The sequence below is a fragment of the Anguilla rostrata genome, chromosome 15 (assembly GCF_018555375.3).
Source record: "Anguilla rostrata isolate EN2019 chromosome 15, ASM1855537v3, whole genome shotgun sequence".
NCBI lineage: Eukaryota > Metazoa > Chordata > Actinopteri > Anguilliformes > Anguillidae > Anguilla > Anguilla rostrata.
In genome coordinates, this window is record NC_057947.1 from 19,166,275 (window position 1) to 19,184,335 (window position 18,061).

Genomic DNA, 18,061 nt, shown 5'->3' on the forward strand with positions numbered 1-18,061 from the left:
TTCAATTCCCAGAAAAGTTAGTTTGTAAACAGCAGTGAATCAGGAACTACTAATGGAATACATTGTTATTTGTTCTTTTTAACCCTGATGGTACCAGTACATTTGAATAACAGTTGATTTAAAATTCCAACTGAGAACACAACAGGCAGTGTGGTGCCAACTGCCATCTCAAAAGACTGTAATGTTCATTATAATATAATTACAGTTAATGACTTCTGCATAATCAGTGTTATCACTGCTCACTGGTGCAGGGGTTGGTTCTCATTGAATTCCAGCCAAAAATCCTATTGGTTCTTTTCACATAAACGCTGTACTTTCCACTTTCCCTTTTTATTTCACTTTTTTTTTTTAAAGCACGCTTTGCATTTTTTTCCTCCAGACCAACGAGTACATGCAATAGTTGTACCAATCCTGAACAGGAGGGACTCTGCTGGTGAGGTGTGTGTGTGAAGGTGAGAGCATCTGTGAAATGCAAATGTAGAGAATGTTCTTTCAACCCAACTTCCAAGGGGGGAAATATCATCCCTGAGTGACTGCCTAGAAACCCAATTCTGACCAACTGTCAGCATCCTGACAGGTAAGACTGAGCTCCCCTGAACCAAAACAGAACATAAAAGCGCTTCCTGTCTTCAGAGGAACTCTCATTAATAAGGCAAAGCTATACAAGAGCACAGAGGATTCTAGCACGACAGCAGGTAGTTAGGTGTACTGCATTAAATAAAACATGTACACACGTGCCATGAAATCAAACAACTCAAACTTTATTCAAATACGTGCTGAGCAGCATTTTGGTAATAAAAAATTAAAACAACACTAAAACCAAAACTTGTAAAGGTGGAAATACTTGGTAGCATGCTCATTATTTGGGAAATACTTCAACAGACCCTGTCTCTGTTAAGGCTTTTATTGAGAGCTCCAAACATGAGAGAATTTAACACTAATTCCCTTTCACTTCTAAAGTCTCCCTTTAGAAAAAAAACAGGTTTTACACACATTAAATTAAGTCACTGTGGGTTCCTCAAATAATTAGATCGTTTAAGAATGTCTTCTTCACCACTGAAACAAAATTTTGGCAATCTTACACATTTAACGGATATCATCAAGCACAATGTGCAAGAGCAAGCCCTAACAGCTTTGTTTTTATGCCAAGTCTATTACATATTACCTAATTATGCCACTTAAGGCCCAGAAACTTCAAATTTCCTCCACAGATTCAATCATCAATGTTAAAATATACAGTACTTTTCCTGCATTATACCACCTATTTATAGTGTGCGTGTATGTATATTGTACAATTAAAATAAAGTATCTACTGCTGCTGGTTTAGGATTCCTCTCCAGGCCATATGGATATTTCTGTCCCACTTTAAAAAAAAAAAACAAAGGAGTCCTAAGCAGTTATTATGGCCTAAATATAACAGCAAAAAACTCACAGCTTGTGAGATGGAACTTGTTGAAAAATGGAGAAACCAAATATTTTGGGTCTAATATTTTAATAATAAGACAAAAAAAAGCAAGCAGAGATGGTAAACAACACTGTCATCTGTGTTTCCTGTCATTTTTTAGCATGGGATGAGAAGCGAAGAGATCTGCCACTGATTACCTGTCCTTCACTATGGGCCCACTCAGAGCCTGGCCAACAGACATACTGCACACAGAGTAGACCAGTACAGGTAGCACAGGCAGCACAGAGGGCCTTATGGGAATGGGGAGGGTCACTGGAACACTACGGTAGAGTCCGGCTCGGGGGCTGTTTGCTTGGTTGTGGTTAACTGTAGTGCCGGCGGTCGCGGCCGGCCCGCTGCCTGTCCCGGCTGCAGCTGCGGTGGTACCTGTGGCTCCTGTCCCGACTGGACCCTCTCCTCCTGCTGTACCGGTCACTGCTGGAGGACCGTGACCAGCTCCTGCCCCTGCCTCTGCCTCTGCGCTCCCGACTGCCCCGACTGCGCTCCCGGCTGCCCCGACTGTGCTCCCGACTGTGCTCCCGACTGCGATCCCTTCTGCCCGGACTGTGCTCCCGATTGCGCTCCCGACTGCGCTCCCTTCTGCCCCGACTGTGCTCCCTTCTGCCGCGACTGCGCTCCCGGCTGCGCTGTCCTCTGCCTCGGCTGCACTCCCAGCTGCGCTCCCCTCTGCCTCGGCTGCGCTCCCAACTGCGCTCTCGACTGCGATCTCTTCGATCTCTGCTGCGATCCCGACTGCGTTTCCAGCTGCGTTCTCTCCCGGCTCGGCTGCCACGCTCCCCCCTCCCGTGACTGCGCTCTTTGCTGTGGGCCCCCCCAACCCTCCCCTCCCAGCTGCCGTCGTCACGGAAACCCTTCTGAGAGCTGCTTCGCCCCCCGGAGTGAGCGCGGCCAATGTCGCCGCCGGTGAGGGCGTGCTGGCTCAGCCTGGCTGCGCGCGGCAGGCCGTTCACCGGCCCCTGCGTGCCATTGGTCTGGCAGTCCGCTGACCCAAAGGTCGCGCCGAGGGCGGGGTTTCCCACAAGCCCCAGCACCACCTCCGGCCCTTCGGAGACAGTGCTCTTCTTCAGGAGGTTCCCCAGGAGCCTGTCGCGAAGCTCCCTCTCCTTGCGCTGCAGTTCTAGAGCCCTCGCCTTCTCGTCCTCCACCCGCCGGAGCTCCGCCTCCTGCAGTCTCCGCCTCTCCTCCACCTCCTGCAGCCTGGCAAGCTCCGCCTTCTGCTGCAGAGCCAGCTCTGCTTGTTCCCTCTCATGCTGTTGCTGCTTCAGGGCCTGCAAGAGGTGGGCGGGGTCAGAAACAGCCACAGATATAAAACTGCACAAAAACAGTTTACAATAGTTACCTCAAATTAGAATGGAAAGTTTAATAAACAAGTGTGGTTGCTTCAGTAGTTGTTTAGCAGTTCCGAGACAAAAAAGTTAGAGAGCAGAAGCACCTTCAAACTTTACCAGCACAACCTCATGACAATAACAACCTAGTGGGATTTGGCAGACATTCAAATATTGGCACTACATCAACCTAATTTTTCTGGATGTTTTACCACTACCAAATATCCAGAAAAAGGCACCAAATTTAATGCCGTATATCACAGCCATTGAAATAGAAACAGCAAACAATTCAAAATAAAGCTGCTTTACAATGGTATTAACCATAAGCCTGTCCAAAACAGGCTGAAATGTTATTACACAAAATATTTGTGTCACCAGATCGGTCAAGAAATAATTCTGAAAATAATATGCCATGTAGAGCTTGGTTCACAGATGCTGCACAACAGGTTTTTTTGCATATTTGTCCAGTTACTCTGGAGCAGCAGTCGTTTTAGTGTTTTTCACAAAATTCTACATGGCAGAAAATCTCGGCAGAGAGAGTTGGCAGAGCTTACAGCTTTTTGAGGCAAATTTGATCCTTGTGAGGAGCGTGACCTACATACCAAATTTCATGACTCTAGGTCAAACGGGGTGAAAGGCATGAGTTTTCAAAGATTTCACCTTAAATTGGCAATTATAGCGCCACCATGTGGACAAACGGCTTTATAAAAGCATCCTACTCTGAGCCTCTGGGAATATTATAAAATTGGAACGGCATGTCTAGCTTAAAAGCTGTAGGAGGAGTAGCAAGCAGAAATGTAGGTGGAAAGAAAATAAGAAGTCAGCAGGAGAACAGGAAGTGTACTGCAGAAGCTAATAATAATAATATTAAATCTTCTGGGGTGTACAAGTCTATGGAAAAATATCAAATATTATATTCAATTACAAACAGTCAATGGCAAACCTTTGGTCAGATAGATATGGGAGTCGAACATTCTGACGCACAATACTATGAAAATAATATTTTTGTGATTTTTGTGCTGGGGACAGAAAGCGTAAGTATTAGCTGTGTTCAGACAGTGAGCGAACGGCTCTGACCTTGGCCCTGCCCAGCAGCTCGGCGATGAGGCGGATGGACTCCAGGTTGCGCTGGGCCAGCAGAAGCTTCCTCTCCTCCATGGCGATCTTCAGGTGTAGTTTCTTCTGTTCCTCTGCCTGCTGCTTCTTCACCTTCCTCTGTGTCCTCTTCTCCTCCCTCTCCCTTATCTTCTGCTCTCTCTTCCTCAGCTTCTCCTCCCTCCTCCTCTCCTTCTCCTCCTCCTCCAGCTCCCTCTGTTTCCTGCAGCACAGCACAGGGCGTGTCCTGAAGTGCCTCCAAAAAACAGACTCGTGCCACAGCATGAGCTCGCTGCAGCAGCCACCGAACGGCCACATTGTTTCTTTTTAGAGATTTCTTTAATCATTTTTTTAATTTGGTGTCCCACATGGGGCTGTGTATATCCAATTCCCACCAGTACTTATCCAATTATCCACGTTCACGCCCAGGCCACAATGAAGATTCGAAAGAGTGTAGACATCCATGGTTCTTCCCCAAAAACACGGGGTGCTGCTAGCTCCCAGCTGCTTTTCAGACTGCAGACTACAGCGGGGGCCACTAGATAGAGATGAAATGTGGACCCCAAACAAACTAAAAAAATACTCCCATAACCTGGATGACACAGTCACAATACGGAGGTCACCCTATGGAGCTGCCTCCTACAGTCGGCACTGGCACGGTCTAGATTCGATCCAAGACCGTGGGGCTCCTCTATGCACCACAACATTGCGTCTTAACTCAATGAGCTACCCAGCAGCCAGAGCCACATTATTTCAATTTCTGAGCCTGACAAATACAGTGTTAGGCTGGGTCTCAAATGGTTAACCTGTTCACTCGTTCTCTATTCTCTATATAGTGGATAACACTTAGTGCACTATACAGAGGAGGGGTGTCCAACCCTGTCCCTGGAGATCTACCATCCTGTAGCTTTTCATATATCATATATATATATATATAGATTTTTTCTAATTAAATCACATTATTTTGGATTGTATTGCACCAAAATTTGTGATATTGCCAAATACTGAATCATCGCCTCAAGAATCGAAATAGTGTCCAATCATGGGGAAGTCTGAGGTTTATACCCCTCATCACTCTCTCATCACCCAGCGCTACAGCTACCCAGTGAATATCCACTGCACAAACTGACACGTCTTGTTGCGTTTGTTATGACATGGTGACAAAAACAGAACACAGAAGTAACAAATAACATTGTAGTTAAAAAGAAAGATGCACTGTGCGGGTACCTCTCTTCCTCTCTGCGTCGCTCCTCTTCCTCCTTCTCCCGGCGTTTCTGCTCCTCCCTCTGCCGTTCCAGCTCCTGCAGCTTCTGCCTCTCCATCTGCCTCTTTTTCACGGCCCAGTCGCTCAGGTGCTTGGTGGTGTCGAACGCCACCTGAAACACACAGGTAGGCAGGCCTTCTGTGAACGGATGCCATTAACCCCGCCAATATTCTCCACTAATGGACATCTGTGCACATTTTTACTCATACCCAAATCAGGTTTTGTGACCGTTTATGTTAAAGGAGATAAACGGTAAAAATGAAGCAAAAACAAAAGGTAAAACATAATCGTATAAATGAGAAATGGGAAAGGTGAACGCACTTCCCTGCTCTTCAGTAAAGCATACTCTGACGAAGAAGCGCTTTGTGCTAAATGTTGCTTTGAGAAACATTTTAAGAAAATTATGAGCTTCAACCGTCAGCTAAACAACTCAATGTATCCTTACATTTTCCTAATATGATAAAATGGCTGCTTAGGCAGGACCTGTGAATTGGGAGTCACAGAGCTGGGAGAGACTGATTATATAAGACTTTCAACTCAAGTTTGTGCAGAAATATTTCTATTTCAATTCTAAAACTGGTCTCAGAGAAAGAAAACTGAAATGTTTTCTTGAAATGATCTCCAAGCCTGTTTTACATGGCTTGCTATCTGAGTTAATTAATCGAGGCCATTTGCAGGGTAGAAAGAGGCTTCTTCCCCCCTCTTTTTGTGAGTATTTGGTTTGCACTGGATTAGAAAATGGATTTACTGACAGGGCCAATGATCCTTGAGAGGACAATGCAACAGAGACTTTCATTTCATTAAAAGCCCTTTGGCTGACCGCGTTACACAAGCCGCAATTTGTCCGGATGGCCTCCATCTCATTAGTCGGGACAATCTGATTGTTTCTCAGCCTTTTTCCCAAATCACACAGCTGAGTAGTTACTGGTGCAATTTCAAAAATGACGCAAACTGGACGTGTTCATCCAAACGACTGCCCTCAGGGTGGGGGCAGGGGTGAGGGAGAGGATCAAAAAGAGGCAGCAAAGACAGCCCTCAACCGCTCAACAGAACACACTATCCACTTCAGCTCAGAGAACAGGCAGTGGATGGGATAGTTAGCGTGGCGGAATTTAGCTGTCATAAACTGGTGTGTCACATAACGCTCAAATCAGCTGTCAACTTTGGTGTTCACCAAAAGTAACTAAGGGCTGTCAATGAACACAGAATACAAACATTTTTTTTAAACGTAGCTACGACTATGGAAATGTGATCTTGTGTGTATGGTGACAATAAATTAGTCAACTTGGCAACTAGCAAGCCTACTGTTTTCACAACAATGGAGGAAGAACATTTGCAAAGAGAGGTTTTAGCTCCAGGCAGCAATATGAGCCAGAATAAGCCAAGTGGACTAGCATGACATTTAGTATGGACACACACTTCAATGCTATAGGAATAAGTTTGTGATTGTACCCTCCCATTTTCAAGAGAGTGTTGGAGTAAAAAATATTTCTTCTGTTCAACCTTCTAATCTGTGTTCACTGCCATATCTCCTTAGCAACACAGCGGCTATACACTATACCTTTCAACTATTTCACGTTTGCCTCAGCAATGCAAGAGAACAAAGGTAAATACCTTCCCCTTACAAAGACTGTATTTCAGGCAGGCTTGTGAGAGTGAAAGCTTCCAAATTCCTAGTTCATAGTAATAAAAAACAGAGCTGGACTACGTAATATCTGGAGACCAATATCGATGTACAGCTTGTTCCAGGGTAGCACACCTCATGAGTACACACGTGACTTACTTCCCAGCCATACATCAGCGGCTGACTGAACAGAAATCACAAAAATCTACGGACATTTCAGCCATTCAGGACTTGAATTTGATACCCCTGCTGTATAGGACACTAGGTCTCACCTTAATGTTGCAGGCCACGGCCTTGCTGTCCTCAGCCTTGTACATCAGCTTCATGCCCCTGAGTGTGTCCATGGCCTTCACAAAGCCTGCGTACTCCTGGTACTGCACGTAGGCTTCGAAGTTCAGGTGGCCCCCGAAGGTGAAAGTGTGGAAGTTCTTGTCCATCATCTCCTCGCGGTAGGGGTCCAGCATGGGGATGTCCACTTTCCGGATGCTTCCGAAGCCCTCAAACACCGTCTTGAGGACAGCCTCGGAGGGCCGCTCGGGCGAAGCGTCCTTCTGGGCAAACCACTTGCAGGGCAAACCTTCGAGGTGGATGGTGTCGGGCCGCTCCCCAGGCAACGTCTCATTCATGTCCTTGGCATCGCGGAAGAAGGAGTCCCAGTCATAGCGGGTGGGAAAATCCATCTTGTTTTCAGCTGCCCGCACCTTCAGGATGTCCGTGAAGCCACTCAGCTTGATGCTCTTACCGTCTAGCTTGGACAAGAATGCCTTGACCATGCCCCGGTTCTCCACCTCACCCTCAAAGCGGATAAACTCCATGGTACTCTTGGAGATGCGCAGGGTGGAGAACTGCTCTGGATGCACCATGGACTTTATCCGCTCCATCACCTCCCAGTTGGATATGGACTTGCCAGGCTGCTTCAGCTGCGGCAGTGCCACGCTCACCATCATCTTGGCGATGGGCTTCAGGTAGAGGCCGTGTGCCGGGCACAGCTTCACGGCCTCTGTGGTGTCATGGACTATCGTGGTCGTCATGGCTATGATGTGAAGCTGTGGCCTGAGCACAGACAACGCAAAGATGCAGTTAGTAACAATACGACAACCCCAAGTGCCAGAAAACATGCATAAATGTATGTACCAGTACTTAGTAAAATGAGAATGTGATATACAGGAACATTTCAGTACAGCTTGACGTGCATGGATAGAGTGGATTGTTAATAGCTAGATGAGATTTTCTTTTTCAGTTAGCTTGGATTTGTCACCTACAGCAGTGTTTCTCAAACAAGCTGTAATTTTGTGTTCACGGGGATTATTTACCCTCTTAAATCACGTTGTCAGAAATACCTATGCATGCCATGACTAATAAAAGTCAAAGCATAATGTTACTCAATGTGGTAAATTATTCCACTAAACATGAAAAGCCCCTAATTAAGAAAAAATAACAGCTTGTTAAAATCCAGAGATCGCAATTCTGGTTGGAACGAAACCCACAACACACAGTGCCGAATTTAAGAATCACTGACCTACAGTAGCATCAGGTAGCTAACGTTACCTATTTAGCTTTGATCAGATGGGTTGCTCAGCTCGTTCCAGAGTTAGAATCGGTGTTTTTAACTGTACCTGGCGACCATCATTGCTTGTAAAACTGATAATTTAACACAGCCACGCGGGTACATAATATAAGAAAAAAGACTGAATCAAACACAGTACTTCTGTGAACACCGGGCCCGATGCTATAACTTTTCTTAGCAAGTAATAGCGATCTACCCGTTAGGTAGATTGCTAGCTATGAAGTCTGAGCAGTGGCCCGCTAGCTAAATGATTCGTGATTGTAACGTTAGCTAACAAGGAAGCTAACTTAGCTAAATATTTAAAAACAAACACAAACGAATATTTGCACTCGTTCACTGATATAACAAACCTTTTTGTTGAGCTGTCCGACACTATGATTTGCTTGATGTATGCATATTAGTAAGCCAATTTTTTGCTAAGGACAATTAGATTTGTTAGCAAACTAGCTAGTATGTTTAGTCCAAACTGAGAGCAGAAGTTCCAGCAGAACTGATCGACTTCCACTTCCGCTAAAAAGACTACCACAGATTTTATTTACGTGTACATTCACAAATATATTTCCCTGTTTTCAGTTTTGCGCCCTCTTGCCGCAGGGATCGGTCAATACATCATGGCCATTTTTGGTTAAACGAGTGCAAATGATTGTCTTAATATACTGCAATATTAACTGTGATTTCAAAAGAACAAAACTGATCTGCAACGCAAAAAATAACACCATGAGGAGTTTTTCTTACGTACGAGTTTTCTTATGAACACTGGAGGACAGTCAACATACTAGCACATTTATACTATACAGTCTACACTATAAGTATTGCTCTGTTTGTTTGATCTTTTTTTTTTTTAGTTTAGTTTTTTTTTATTTTTAGCTTCAGCTAGCCATATTTCATGAGTGTTGTCAGCAATTTATAACCATTACTTGTTTGTATACTATACATAGTTCTAGCACTCAAGTTTTTGTGTTTAAATACATTTATTAGATTAAATGCATTCTGTGACAAGGGTTATATACAATAATTTAATGCTTGTATACTGTTATCATGAAACTTCTTTTGTACCTTGAAGTGTAATCTTGAAGAAAGTCAAGACAAATGGTAGCAAGGATTTCAAATAGCATATCATATAACTCTGTCATCTTATATGTAATCCAGGCCAAATTGCTGTTCTTGAGGTATGTTTGTGTGTGTGTGTGTGTGTGTGTGTATGTGTGTGCGTGTGTGAGTTGCATTTACAAAGTGAAGTTTGATCACAGTAATAGGGTGTAGTGAGACGTATATAATTCCGTGGAATGCGCCCATTAAACTCTTGTGGTGTTGCTATGGCAGCCAGCGCAATGCTCCAGCTATGGCTGTTACTATGCAGACTAATGTAGGTTTTATTTTCCTCAAAGCCTAAATGGGACCATTCAAACACTTAATGCCCCCATTCCTACTTTAGTGAGAACCACACCATTCATAAGCCCTTTTTAAGTAGTTATATAATCACACTGAGAAATCCTTCATTCTCTCTTAATAACAATGCTACCCCTTTTAAGAATAGTCACCATAGATCAGATGCAAGCCAATGAAAGGCCAAGCCATCAACATCATCAACATTTGCTTCATGCGTATAACTTAGTTACACGGAGCCAGTAAGCGTCAGACACAGATCAGCTTTGTTTGTCCAGATGAGTAAAACGTGCCATGATAGGAACTAGTCAAATATTGCCTTAGGTGCTCTGAGGAGCCTGGTTTGATGAGCCTTTGGTTTTGTTAGCCATGTTCCTGATTTTCTCAGTCTGATTTATTCTCACTGACTCTGATTCATAGCATTATAACCTAGTTGGCTCACACGGTTCAAAGACTCAAACAAGCCACTGCAAGCTGTAATTCTCCTGCACTGACTGAGGACAATTTGATCCGCACTACCACATTGAAGCACGTTGAAGCTACATTTCATTCATAGGCATTCATTTACTTTGTATATCTACTTTGTTCTTCACATTCCTGTGCATTCTGGTTGACTGTCACCTCTGATATTGGGAAAAGAGATGCATTTATTTTATTAGTTTGATGTATTTAACCTTCAACAGGGATTTTCCTGCATTGAAATGTCTAAGGCAGGCCTCCTAAGTGTTTTGTCTAAGCCGCCTACAGGAGAAATTGCATGTGGAAAAAAAAAAAAAAGGCAAGCGCGAGGTGCAGTTTCAAGCGTCACAGCGAGGGGCATTATAGCAGATTACCACAGAATGAAGCCATGTTCTTCCATTTGTGCTTTTTCTGCTCAGTCTTTCACAACTGTTCTGGATCACACTCTTGACGACTCAGGTTTATTACCTCTACATGGCCATAAGAACGCATGTCCAGTATGTACAACCAATCTGTGCATTTGTAGTGTGTTGGCCTGGCATTGTCATTTGCATTTGTGTACTTGTGTAGGGCATGTTTCCAGCCTAAGGCATGATAATGTGCGCTGAGTATGTGCAACTGAGCCGTTTGTTTGCAGTACATCAGCCTGGAGTTGACATTTGTGTTCCTGTTTGAGGCCTAAGGAAGTAACTGTTTGAGGCCTAGGGGGGTAATGTTTAAGCACAGTCTTTTTTCATGGGTAAAGCCCATGTGCCTCATAATCTGATGATGTGGCTGGTCTCACATTACTACTGGAAACGTATTTCCTTAACATTAGTATATGCAGGGGAAAAAACAGTGCACACACATTATAGAGCATTTTCATTTACTGTTACAATTATTCCACACATCTGTTTTAATCATACTGACCAGGTGGTATGAATGTAATATCGGACCGTGTGTAATTTGGTTTTAATTGTATCTGACTCGATTAAGTAATTAATGTAATTGAAACGGGCAATGACTACTGACACGTCAAAGCTGTTTTAAGTAAAATTGAATTGTGCGAGGCTAAAAACTTTTGAGTAAATTAACAAATTCCCAGAACTGTTAGGTTCATAGTGACTCTCCCCTATTTCTAGATCATTATGTGCTGTGATTGGACATAATTCCCTGAAAATACCAAAATATGCATTAATGGTTTATGCAAATCTTTTTACAATGGAATGAATGGGACATGGTTTGAGATTTGGCAATTAATATGCAAATATCCGAATTATGCAATAATTATGCAATAATCCATTATGTAATTAAGTGAATGTTACTGTATTATCATTAACCTACATCATTTTTGCCTATCTGTGCAGATTTAACTGAGAAATAAAATTCTGAAAAGGCTTCAATGTTGTTAAGTACAAGTAATAACCAGAGACAAAAGGACAGTGCAAGCATTCTTCGAGTTAATGTATAAAAATAATTCAAATACAGTAAGCTGGCTTTCATGTTGATTCACAAAGTTAAAAGGGTGATTAATATTGTACTCCCAGTATTCAGTGACAAACATGAAATGCATTTCAAGACATATTAAAATTTTAAATATCACTATTCCCGTCGACCCCCTTCCAATGTGTAAATCCTTCAGTATAGGCCATATTTCCCCTCAATTGAGGCACAATATAAAACTCTTCAATCAATATTTAATTAAATTGTTCCAATTTTTTTTTTGTCACACATTACATTTTTTATAGCCTATCTCAATGCATTGTGGTGGTCTTATGAAGACCAGAATTCTAACTGTAGCTAAATACAGGGAGACAGCCTGTCAAGTTGACGACAGGAGTAAAGCTGGATTGACCACAGTCGCTGTCACACAAAGTCATCACCTAAGCCCTATTTTGAGCCAGGAAAAACCCTGTTCAAGAGTGTTAGGATATGTCTATAGATTTCAGATACTGCTTGCAGGGGTAGTATGTGTACAACATATTCACAGACTCACAAAAACATACACAGACACTTTTAAGCCAATCACATTATTGTTAATGAAATGTCCTTTCTGTTTTTCTTATTTTTACAACCAACAATTTTTGGTTCTCCAAATATTCCCAGAATGTTTGAGTAAATGATCCCACACATATATTTGTCCAGGTTTCTGGAGGTTCCAGATTCTTCCCAAACGTTTATGTAAGCTGGGTTATCATCTTTATATTTTTTTAATCCTTATCCACTGTGTCAAAGGTCATGTTGTGGCCCTAGCCTTTGGAACAGATTGCCGGAGGGACTGCGGGGTTCTGCGTCTGTGGACACTTTCAAAAAGAATCTCAAGACTTACCTTTTTAGCATTGCTTTTGGTTAGGGCATCCATAGTCTTTTGTAATCATTTTAATCTTCTTAAATCATTTTATTAATTTATTTTTTATTTTTTATCCTATCTTTTATTAACTTTTATATATCACCTGATTTTTAAGTTCTTTATTTTCATTTTTGTGTTCAGCACATTGTGTTGCAAATTTGTATGAAATGTGCAAAGTATTAGAGCTGTACTTCTTACGGCGTATCATTCCTTATTAGCTAGACATAGCCAGTGATGACATAGAGTCTGCATAGAGTACACATGTCCTATAAGCTTTTGGAAAAACACATTTGTCTTGCTTATTGGATCATGTGAGATAATTGGCCTGTGACTGTGGAAAATAAGGGTTGAAAAGGGAAGAGAGTGAATGTTTTGTACAGTGACTCATTGGGCTCACATTCATGCTGTCAGCTGTTTTTTTTATGCCTGTCGCGTGCAACTCCACGAACCACATCCAACTGCCTGCCCTTGAATCAACACCAGGATCAGTCTGCTGTGCAGTGCCGAAGCACTCTTTTCCTATTTGAACTCATAAGCAGCCAACATTCGTTCTGCGCATAATACCCTTTGGCCGGAAAACACTGAGGAGAGAAAATGGAACACTTAAAGGGCCTACTTTGTTTTTAAAATTTCAGTTTTATTGTACATTTTTAACTGGACCAGATGGTTAGTATGAATGATGAAGGATAGTATAACATTGCTGTACATACTGCTTTTGAGTTACTTCAAGTGCATTTATTGCTATACACCACAAGCTTTTGAATGCTCTATATCTGCCATTGTAACGCTGTCAGATCAACAGAAACTACTCTAAAATATCTAAAATATCTTTCAAAGCACAGACCTTGTTACCAAGTTGAGTTTTATGCGTTTCAGCCATTTCACAATTCTGAAGCCACGTCCAAAGAGAAAACAGCAGCTGTGGAGAGTGAAAACTCCCTCTTCATTCAATCAGAGTTGCCATGGTTTCACCGCGATACAACCAAGCTGAGTAGGGGAGCTGCGCATGATGTCATGTTTTGCTCAAAACTTACTAAAGTAGTTAATATGAGCGTACAACAGCTTGCATCAGATAGATGATAAGACAAACTGAAGATAATTAATTAAGATTAAACATTTCACCATTTCTTTATTTCTTGCGATCTGTGAAATGAAAGTAAAAATGCTCATCTAAAATGGACGTCACATTTTGTCTGAATCTGGCAACCATTCAGGGTCACAGGCTTTCAAGCATAACATCAACCTTATATTGATCTATAGAGATCATTTTTGAAGCCAGAAGAGTAGATTTAAATATCAATAAGGGCAACCAGTAATTCATTAACCTATTTTATTTTATTTTTTTTATTTCAATTTGGTGTTTGTCTGAGTGCATTAGAGGTAAACAAGTGTGACTATTTTTATTTCAGCCATCCTGCCATGAGGAACTGCTCTGAAGTCAGCTCAAGGGCAAAGTCATAACATAGAGTACATACCTATGGGCTCTGTTCATAAAGGCCACATTGAATATTGTGTCTGAAAATAACTGATTTCTTTATAAGCTTTGAACAATGTTCTAATATAATGTAAACCAATATCCATACACAATATCCCAAATGCCAGCACTGAGCACACCTCTTAGGCATAATCTGAGATTTTTTAAAGACAATGATAACTGAATATGTTTGACTGCCTTTATTTGGTATTATTTTTCATTACAGTGGAATCAGTGCTCAGTGTGCTGAAGTAAAACAAGTGGCCTTAAAAGCAGGATTTAAAAACACACTGTAGGAGTTAAAAAATAAAAATAACCGTGACCAAATTCTTGTCTTCATTCTGCATTGTCATTTCTGCATCTCAGCGCTTGTCAGATCTATTCACTCTCTATATTTGCCAAGTATATTTTCATAAATGGCATGACACCATTCTGGTAAAAAAAAAAAAAAAAGCTTTTGAAGAAGATAAGGTGAGAAACTTTTGTATGACATAGCTATAAACTGATTAGCACACTGAACAGACAGTTGGACAAACTGGTAAGTGGATGGATTTCCAATCAGATCAGTGCACCAATCACAGCAGCAGGGAATCCCTGCCGATGCACACTCTGCTGGTTGAAATGTGTCATGGCATAGAATAAAATATAAAGAATTAACTTGAGAATACAGGGATGGTGTAACCATAGAATGGATTTGTTGGGAATCCTGGGATAATGTGGCTCTGAAGTAGAGTGAGTTTGTTGGGAATACTGGAACAGTGTGGTTGTAAAGTAGAATTGGTTTTTGTTGGGAATGCTGGGACATTGTGACTGTAGAGTAGAGTGAGTACAGCGGCTTCCCACGCCTGCTCTAGCCCATTCACGCCTCATCATCATTCTTTTACTGCACCCCACTGCACTCTGGGAGCATGGGCCCCTGGCAGCATGAAGTCTAAAACACAACACTGCTGATAAAGTATCAGCTAACACAGAGTTACAGAGAGGATAAGCTTACATTACAGTACTGTTACCGTAATGAAACGGAGCAAGCCGGCTCCTGGTCAGGTAAACATGTGGCCAAGCTAACAGTATGGATAGTGACCATATGGTGAGTGATTCCCTTGACTGATCTATCTTGGCACAGCCCAGGTACCAAAGAGCAAACGAGGCTGTTTCTCATGCAGCAGGCTGATGAAGTCATTTATGCCTTGAGAACAGTTTGAAGAAGATTAGCCTGTTAAGAGCTTGGGATTTAAAGACAGGTCAATAAGTACCAAACATCAGCTTTAAGACATACACACGCACGCTACATTTACCATCAACATCAGATAAGAATGAGTCTCCCTGCACAAAAGTATTACTGTTGTAAATTTAAAAAAGAGCTGCATTAACGGTTTAAACTGATGAACGTAATTTAATTCTCAAAGTATTGTGTAAACAGTCAGAAAATATGATGGTACACCAGCTTAGATAATTGCTACCGCGGTATGGTCCTTGAGAGAAATGACTGGCCCCTTTCAGAGGAGAATGAGGACTGACTGGAGCTGTCTGAACGAGTCACAGCAGAAGCAGAAGCAGAAAGGCGCATTTTCCACTGAGCAGAAATACAGCCTGCAGCAGAAAGGATGGCAGAGTTTCTAAGAGATACGCAGGCGCATTCAAATAAAGGACATTATTCCACTCATTGTGTATGTAGGTCAGGCTCAGGCACGATCTCTATAAAGAAACGCACAGGCTAACCAAAGCCTTTGCGTTCACGCGTTATCCGTCAAGACATTGATTGCAGCAAATGGCGTGTTTACTTGGAGTATTTCCAGTGTTACACAAGTTGAAAGTCTCCGGTGGCTGTGGACCTGGTCCCAGTCATTTTGGAGCACAGCATGACCAAAGCGACTAATTGCAATCAGCTTGCTGTAGTCATGCGTGCAGTTACCCACTTGCTCTCCCCTCTCCTTACCTAAACAATGAGGCTCACAAATGCCATTTCTGTTATTGAAGAATTCAGAGAAAGAAGGAGAATGCCATGATATGAAACACAAAAGACATAACACAAGCTAGATAGATTCAGTTGGAATGAGCCTGAATGAGTGAGTGAACACCACACTGAATAATTCATTTTTTCAATAATCATTTTTCCTATGGAGGATGGAGATGCAACTAGTGGTTGACCTGCTTTACCCTTTCAAAGTGGGACAGGTTTAATCACTCTCCCACCCCCACAATGTCATGTAGGAATGTGAAGGCTCAGCAGAGTGATATTAAAGTCCCCCCACCTTCCCCCCATCACCCACCTCCCTTGGACACCTCCCTTTCAATAAAAAGACTCTTGATTCCCCAAAATCCCAAAGATTAAATGAAACAGTACAGTTCCTCTCTGACCTGGTAAAAAAACATTGAAAGCCCTTTGTGAGATGAACCAGAACCTCCATAAATTCACCTTAGGGGCCACTTCCCAGGTTCCTGTTATCAAGTGTATTTTGTCAAAAGTTTAATGCTGTGTCTAGATACACATCAAATGATGATAACATGTTGTGATTTGACCAGAAACTTCAAACAAAGAGCACTTTAATGGGAAAAAAGCTGAGACTCACTGGTCTTGCTACATTGGCTGAGCTGGACCAGAACACGTCACAACTGCTGAAGCCTCCAACACAGCTGAAAGGGCTATTGTTAGGAAGGGTAGTCTGAAATGTGTTTTGGAGGAGTGAAAATATTATTGGTTATTGAAGAGGGGGGGGAGAGAGAGCTCAAAAATAATTACAATGAACTCTTAGGTTTTTCTGGACAGTATTTCTTACATTCACAGTGAAAGGAGTAGATTTATGCCCCCGTGAAATAAAGTGTTTGCAGTGCCTTTGCAAAGAAATATGTGTTTGTGGTTGGCCAGCGGTTTCCAGAACAGCTACAGTGTGGTTTGTTTGTTGCCTTGTTGTCAGATTACCCCCACTCTAAAGCGGCTATCTATGTACAGTGACTGGATTGTGTTTGGTGTCGACTCCTGAGAAATGGTTAGAATGTACTTGAAAGTAATAGATATTGAGAAACCAGATACTAACATTGTATATGATGATATCATATAACATCAATATGTGTGTCACGACACTGGCTTCTGGTGTCTTTTAGAATAGATTTTTAATTTTAATTACTCAGACTCTTGTTGATATCACTGATCTTTTTCACTTGTTATTCCACTAAATGACCACTTTGTCTTACAAAAACCTGGCTGTTCCAGAGAGAGAGCTCAAATCGTTTGAGCTTTTTGAGTTATAACTCTTATATTCTGGAACAGTCTATCCAAGAAAATCAGAGCAGTAAAGTCCTTCTTTTCCTTTAAACCTCAGTTACAAAGTCAGTTTGGCAAGCTTGCTTTTGGTTTTATGTGACATGCCTTTGGTTCTACCTAATCTTTTACGGATTTACCAACTTTGACAATGTATTTATTATCCTAATTCTGTCATTTTATTTATTTACTACAATTGGTGTCCTGTTTCTTTTTTCTATGCTTTGTGCAACTAGCTGGAGAAGTGCATTACAAGAAAAGGCATCATAGTAATATATAATAATAATAATACTAATGACTTAGAAAATCAAAATTTATGACAATATAGAATGGAGGTATACTGTTCTCCTATCAGCATATTCTCACACATATTAAGTGATTTTTAAAACTGATATTTCTGGTAATAAAGGAAACAGTAATATGTTCCATATACACAACATCAACATTCCCTCCATGTTCAAAGTTCTTCGGTTTCTTAAACAGAACAGTTGGGGAATGGCATCTCGGGTCTAACATATGAATAATAAATAAACAACACCTGCAGTAACTTCTCTGTAATTGAAGGAGTACACAATGATGCTGTATTATTAATTCAAGAACGCTGACATAAACAGAATATTATTTACGCGTTCAGAAGGGTGATACAAGCAATGTAATCAAGTTTACTTCTTAACCATTTTTCTTTTATTTTGACAGTATTATTGAGTCTGAAATATATAGCCCAGTTAACAGAACCAATCTCAAGTTTACATTTTATTTTTTGAGTCATGAGGAACTGTACTAAAATGATAAATAAAAAGGCAGAATTGAGAAA

At 41.6% G+C, this 18,061-nt stretch overlaps 1 protein-coding gene across 4 annotated transcripts; it reads right to left on the reverse strand.

Moving 5' to 3' along the window:
- Positions 1-740: 740 nt before the first annotated feature.
- akap17a (A kinase (PRKA) anchor protein 17A) lies at positions 741-8,853 on the reverse strand. 4 transcript variants are annotated; one of them, XM_064310555.1, is made up of 6 exons: positions 8,691-8,853; positions 7,046-7,826; positions 5,113-5,261; positions 3,868-4,108; positions 2,025-2,733; positions 741-1,919 (listed from the first exon to the last, which is right to left on the reverse strand). In XM_064310555.1, the coding sequence occupies exons 2-6, from the start codon at positions 7,802-7,804 to the stop codon at positions 1,768-1,770; spliced, it is 2,010 nt and encodes a 669-aa protein (XP_064166625.1). In that variant the 5' UTR covers positions 7,805-7,826; positions 8,691-8,853; the 3' UTR covers positions 741-1,767. The 4 variants fall into 4 exon arrangements, with proteins under 4 accessions (XP_064166625.1, XP_064166622.1, XP_064166624.1 ...); XM_064310552.1 differs by having other exon boundaries at positions 741-2,733; XM_064310554.1 differs by lacking the exon at positions 8,691-8,853 and adding an exon at positions 8,322-8,557 and having other exon boundaries at positions 741-2,733.
- Between the last annotated feature and the right edge of the window lie 9,208 nt (positions 8,854-18,061).

Bases quoted from the DNA above. Each gene is read 5' to 3' on its own strand.
- akap17a (XM_064310552.1), bottom strand. From the start codon at position 7,804: ATGACGACCACGATAGTCCATGACACCACAGAGGCCGTGAAGCTGTGC. The intron at 5,262-7,045 runs GTGAGACCTAGT...TGTGTGTTTCAG, and splicing joins CCGTGGCCTGCAACATTAAG to GTGGCGTTCGACACCACCAA. The intron at 2,734-3,867 runs GTCAGAGCCGTT...CACCTCTTGCAG, and splicing joins AGCTGCTGGGCAGGGCCAAG to GCCCTGAAGCAGCAACAGCA.